The sequence below is a fragment of the Cryptomeria japonica genome, chromosome 1 (assembly GCF_030272615.1).
Source record: "Cryptomeria japonica chromosome 1, Sugi_1.0, whole genome shotgun sequence".
Classification (NCBI taxonomy): Eukaryota; Viridiplantae; Streptophyta; class Pinopsida; order Cupressales; family Cupressaceae; genus Cryptomeria; species Cryptomeria japonica.
The window spans coordinates 344377929-344384725 of record NC_081405.1 but is presented as its reverse complement, the minus strand read 5'-3'; the positions used below and the strand labels follow the sequence as shown (position 1 = coordinate 344384725).

The 6797-nt window shown below is 35.1% G+C and overlaps 1 protein-coding gene across 9 annotated transcripts in view; it reads left to right on the top strand.

The window, feature by feature from the left end:
- The first annotated feature begins 605 nt into the window (after positions 1–605).
- Positions 606–6797, top strand: part of LOC131043578 (transcription factor ILR3) — a 30587-nt gene continuing 24395 nt past the window's right edge. The window contains exons 1-2 of one of the 9 annotated variants that reach the window (XM_057976801.2): positions 606–704; positions 1009–1179. In XM_057976801.2, the coding sequence (XP_057832784.2) occupies positions 1064–1179 (116 nt within the window). In that variant the 5' untranslated portion in view covers positions 606–704; positions 1009–1063. Of the gene's footprint in view, positions 1180–6797 lie in introns of all 9 variants that reach the window. The other 8 variants (XM_057976805.2, XM_057976800.2, XM_057976804.2 and 5 more) reach the window with 8 other exon arrangements.

The window sequence follows — 6797 nt, the reverse complement described above, 5'->3', positions numbered from 1 at the left end:
AAGCAACAACCTCTTCAACTAGGTGATTGGTTTGGTTTCCCAGAGGGAGTGCCACCACTAAATGAAACTTACCAAATTCATCTCTCAACACCCTCCCACAACCAATAGGCCTTAAATTACCCTTGGTCATCCCATAGACTCTTTGGATTGTTAATCTTAATATCAAAATTATATATATAACCACACTCTCCTATCAAATTGATAGTCTCCTCTCCAACAACATAGTCTATTGTACAAAAGCTTAGACCGAATATTTCTTCAACTAAAACTCTACAACAACCTTAAACATTTTGATAAGAACTTGATGCATTACGTCTCTTGTTAAAATTAGGATTTAGTGAAATAAAAAAAAAACAAAAAAAACCAATTTAAATACCAAAATGACATACCTTAAAGATAAAACGAAACATAAAATTAGTGAAAAACATAGCACTCAAATTTCTCCTCCTATCACCTACTAAGATATCAACTTTCAGCCTTAATAAAATACTCATATAATGAAAATAGTTGCAACAGATGGTACCCCACACACGGCACAAAAACCTAGAAGCCACGTTAAAGCCCGGGAGCATAACACTCGGGGACAGATAAATAACATAAAATATTAGCACTTTGCATATAAACTATACTTAATCTGGTGATTATCTCATGCAATTTGTCCTCCAGGAATGAGCATCATATCTGCATATTCCGCAAATCGAAAGGTGCATAAACTTCTGGGGAGCATTTATTTATTTATCCTTCTGACTGGGTTCCCCGTTGCTTTACGAAAAGGCAAATACTTTCAATAATCTCATCTCGTGAATAAAATCAGGCCTCCACTTTTTTAATGCAACTAACGTTATGATAAACGCGTTAATTTTCCTTCTCGTTCTGCTATAAAAATGCACTGTAAACTTTTTTCCTGGTATTCAAATTTTATGATTTGATAAATTCTAATCAATTATAATTTCCTAGTTATATTTGTTCGGATGATTTGTTGCTTGTTTGTTCTATTCCGAGGGACAGCGGAGAGAGAATCTGTAGTAGTATCATTTTGGCCCAGTAGGCACAACTGGGCAGCATGGGATCTCCACAGAACAGTAGGTGGATGTCCTTTCTAGAAGACAATTTGTTGGAGGTCGTGGGTCAGCCGGCTAGTTCGTTCTTATGGCCCATCAATGACCACCAAGATTGCAGGTAGGCCTAACGATCTCCATTTTTCAAAGCATTTATTTGTTTTGAGTGAATGCTGGATTATGTCAGTTGAATTATGTTTGGGGGGTTTTCTTTTATGTCGTGATTTCGTTTTTTAAATGACATTTGCTGCTAAAGAACGAAATTTGTTTTCTGTACCTGTTGAGTTGGAAGAAATGGATATTAGCTTAGATTTGTTTTCATGGTTGCTCGCTTGGTTTTGATTTTTATGTTTGAGATTTTAGTTCCAGTTACTGGAATCACAGTGTGCATCCATTGATTTGGAAATAATGCTTTTCTTTTCCTGTATTTATCGTACTGGAAAGAATGGTAATAAGCCTCGATGAATTATTTTTTGGGTATTGCTCATTAGGGTTGTACTTTAAGTTTGGGATGTTAGTTCTTTTTTTCTTTTTTTTCAAGCTTGGGATATCAGTTTTTTTTTTAATATAATTTTGGGATATTAGTTACATGACTGGAGTTTTATGTATTTATTTGGAAAGAATGAAATTTCTTTTTCTTATGCATTGATTTTTAAGGAATTGTAACTAGCTAGCCTAATTGATTTAGGCTGAGGCTATTTTGGTTCCAAAAATGTCCCACTACATTGCCGTACACCCAAAAAAACCTTCCTGTTATACACAGGGGCAGCAGCCGCAGCGCTTCTGTCGAGCCCCACAGCCATTCTGAGCCTATTCTACAATTTTCTGTCTGCATTGCATAATACGAAGGTTTTGCATCGTACAACATCATGGTTTTGGAGCCAGTTTAGCCACGCCCATTGATTTATGTCAGTGGGCGTTTCACATTGGGGTTGTATTTTAGATGTACAGGAATATTTTTTCTCCATTTGTTTCGAAAGAATGGTTTTCATTTTTCTTAAGCGACTGATTTGGAAGAAATGATTAAGAGTAGAATTGAAGAGAGTTTTTAACATCAACGAGGCCAAACACAACTTTAGGGATAGCTGACCCAGTCATTTTATTGCCTGTTATCATAAATCATAACTTGCTGTAACATTTATGAGCTCTTATCTACTGGTTTTTTCAACCCTTCAGCCATTTTTAAACTGTGAGGTTAGAATTTTTTGTTCGTGACACAATAGAATTCAGATTTTAAATGTTTCCACAACTCAGCTATTAGATTTTCAGTCTATCATCAGACTTTCTATACTAAAAGATTACGACTAATGTCACAATTTGGAAAAATGCATTTCCAGTCAACACTTATCTCCATAAATGTATATACTATATCTGTACATAAACTGCATATAAACAAGCCAAAAAACTGCCTTCATCAAACACGTTTAATTTTTCATTGTGATCGAGTTGGAAGAGGAAATTAATTGGAGGGGTTGCTACCTGAAATCCATGAATAGCTTGATGAGGATCCCCAACTAAAAAAAGCTCTTTATACCCATAACTAATACGATTGCTTTTCATCCAACATTGTTCTATTGATATCCTGAAAGTCATCTAAGACAATATGAGTATACATAGGCAAATCATTGAAAATCAAGTTTCTTGTTAGATTTTAACCATTCTTGATATATATGTATTCCATATCTTCTTTCACTTAACTTGTCAAATTTCAAAGGATCAATTACGGTAAACTTACCGTTTCTCCAACTATTAATCTGCTGTAGTTTAAAACTTTAATCAATTTTAAAGTTTTGGCACAGGTTCGAGAAATGAAGAATTCTTGGGTAAAAATCAGAAAAGGAACTAATAAACTAAAGTTTCAGAGAAAACATACCATCCGTACAATAGGTTGAAGCAGTCTAGGCCTAATTGTAAGCGAAAGTATATATTGACAAACAAACGTGGTCTCAATGTCAACAACAATGCATTTGGCATCAATCTAATTATTCACCTAAAAAGCCTGCTTGGTTAGGTTACCTTTGTTCATCAGATGTTTGCAAGAATTGAAGCACACACAGACTGAACTGGTTACCTTGAACTGACCTAGTGCACTAGCATATCAGAAATGGATTAATTCAGTTTGTTCGGATTCAATTTTTTTAATTGTGGATGACACATAATAATAAACACAAAAGTATGCTGAGTGGCACAAAGAAAACTCATCTAGAACCTACTTACGGTACAACACTTAAATGTACCTAAAGGCAACAAGATGTGCAGCTCGGAGCAAACAGAAGTGGTTTCACTTAGTATGCACCCCCCCCTCCCCCAATTGAAAAGCCACATATGCATGTACCCATACATATACAGCTTAAACATAAAAATTAAAATGCACCTCAGATACTATAAATACAAACTGACCTGGTTATCTTCAACTGGCATAGTGCCCCAACATATCAAAAATGGATTGATCTAGTTTGTTAGGATTCTAGCCTTTTAAACTGTTCAAAACTTAATATATACCCAAAGGCAGCAAGATGTGCAGCTTTGAGCAAACAGAAACGGTTTTACTTTTGATCCCCCTCCAGCAAAGAAGCCACACATGCATGCACCCATACATGTACTGACTAAACATAAAAGGCACCCCTAGATGGTACAAACGTCAAAATAGAAGTTCTGATAACAGAGGCAATGATGACTGACTTCTAAATTGAACAACATAAATTTAACTTTACAATTATTGAGGAAACACTTATCCTTTGACCAATTGAATCTCTGAAATTTCTTCACAAAAAGAAATGTTCTAGGCACGCTTTAGAAGTATAGAACACTCACAGATCACAACCAAAATTTAAGGCTTCTCATATAATTGAGATATCCCTATACCATATACCAATTTAGTAGAAAGCTTCAGAAAGCGATTCTCCATGTTGCCACGTGAGCTATCTCATACCATCCAGTAATAACATCAATTAGCAATACCATACTTCCTTCGCGATCCATCTTTCCTTGTGGTTATTAACATTGTGATGTCCTCTTTCTTTTGATGGCAATTAATCTTCATGTTGCATATCTTTTTGGTGAAGTATACATCAACTAAACCAGAAACCAGTTATAATGTTACAAGACGAATACATGTGCCATTCCATTATCCAACCTTATGATTGATATTAAGAGTCTTGCTCAACAACTACAATGATGACTGACTTCTAAATTGAACAACATAAATTTAACTTTACAATTATCGAGGAAACACTTATCCTCTAGAACAATTGAATCTCTGGAATTTCTTCACAAAAAGAAATGTTCTAGGCACTCTTTAGGAGCATAGAATACTCACAGATGATATAAACACAAACTGACCTGGTTATCTTCAACTGACATATTTCCCTAACATATCAAAAATGGATTGATCTAGTTTGTTAGGATTCTAAGCTTTTAAACCAAGGTTACCAGGAGACGGGGGTACTTGGAGACTCTGGAGACTAGTACCGGTATTGGTACGACTAATTTTGAAAAATAGGAGACGGGTACTTGGAGACGCCAATTGTTTTTGATATATAATATTTAATAATTTCCAAAACATATCATGACAGGGAACTTTGAAAACAAGAACAGTGGTAAAGTTTAACATTAACTTTAAAATTGAACAAAAATTGAAATTAAAATTGCTTATATTGCTGATACCATTGCCCGTCTAAATTTTTTAGTGAAAGTAAGGTAATATAGATGTTGAGCACACTCAATATTGTCGGCTAAATAGTAAAGACAATTTCTCTTTAGACTATTACAATGATAAGAAATCAGTCCTCTCAAAAAGTCTACAGTGTCAATAGATCCGATCACTATAACTTTGCATGGATTTTTGTCTTCCTATGAAATAGTTTTCTTGTTAGTCATTTCCCTATGACTTTACTTTGTTGCAAGCTCATCTTATTTGTTTTCTTTATTTTTTTTGCCTTTTTACTACGTTTTGCCCTAAGTTTTCTAGGAGACGTCAATTTTTAGTTGGGAGACTTCGGAGACGGTAGCCAAAAGGACCTTATGTGTCAAGAAGTTTCCGGAGAAGTATCCGATTCTGGAGATGCGTCTCCGGTACTGGTACGGGTCTCTAGGGGTAGGAGACGGGTCTCCTGGTAACTATGTTTTAAACTGTTCAAAATTTATATATACCCAAAGGCAACAAGATTGTGCAGCTTTGAGCAAACAGAAACGGTTTTACTTTTGATCCCCCTCCAGCAAAGAAGCCACACATGCATGCACCCATACATGTACCGACTAAACATAAAAGACACCCCTAGATGTTACAAACGTCAAAACAGAAGTTCTGATAACAGAGGCAATGATGACTGACTTTGAACAACATAAATTTAACTTTACAATTATCGAGGAAACACTTATCGTCTAGAACAATTGAATCTCTGAAATTTCTTCACAAAAAGAAATGTTCTAGGCACTCTTTAGGAGCATAGAATACTCACAGATCACAACCAAAATTTAAGGCCTCCCATGTAATTGAGATATCCCTATACCATATACCAATTTAGTAGAAAGCTTCAGAAAGGAATTCTCCATGTTGCCACGTGAGCAATCTCTTACCATCCAGTAATAACGTCACTTAGCAATACCATACTTCACAATCCATCTTTCCTTGTGGTTATTAACATTGCGATGTCCTCTTTCTTTTGATGGCAATTAATCTTCATGTTGCATATCTTTTTGGTGAAGTATTATACATCAACTAAACCAGAAACCAGTTATAATTTTACAAAACGAATACATGTGCCATTCCATTATCCAACCTTATGATTGATAGTAAGAGTCTTGCTCAACAACTATAACTCTTTCAAGAGACTAGTAAAAACTATCCTGTCAAGAGATATGAGTAGAATTAACCTATTGGGATTAGGCCTATATAAGAATGCGATTGAAAAGGCAAACAAATTTGTTTTTCATTAAATTACCAGACAGTGAAACAAGAAACCCCAACAAAAAACAACCTAAGCATGCAATACCCAGAGATAAAATTCAGGCAAACCAAATCACCATAACTCCCAAATCAATGGAGATAGAGAATGGGAAATCATTCATTCCAAATCAATGGTTACAGGGAATGGAAGATCATTCTTTCCAAATCAATAGATAGTAGAAAGCCCAACCAAGAAATACACAACTATGCCTAATCTTAATCTTAAAATGCAAAGCTTAATGATATTCAAGCCACATGGATGCTTTAACAGCGTTGTAGCTAGAAAATAAGTGAAATGACAATTGGACGAGTAATGCCAATTGTATGCTGCTATGCCCTAGTTTATTGATTACAGATTCTATAGTTTCTTATTTGTGTTTGCCCTGTTGATTAATGTTTTTCCTTGCAGTTGAAGTAGAAAAACAAAGATAATTTACATATAAAGAAAAACTCTTTAATTTTTGGAATGCCCTGTGGCTGTTGAACAGTCGCTTGAATAGTCACAAAAATTGTATTAGCTAAGAAGGGATGATACAAGGCACACAAATGAGCATATTTATTGAGTCTATACTATGACCATGATCACATTTTTCCCTTTTGAATTGGGTAAACTAATGATGAAGCTCATGGTGTAGAAGGGTTGGAGTTCTAACTATCTCACGTTTGTTTGGTTGGCACACCAAACATCCAGTGACAAATTTCTTTACATCGCCCTTGAGATAATCCTAAAAGAATATTGTTTATCAAGTTGATGTGCTTTTGAGAACCTTGAATGTCCACTCAATGGAGAT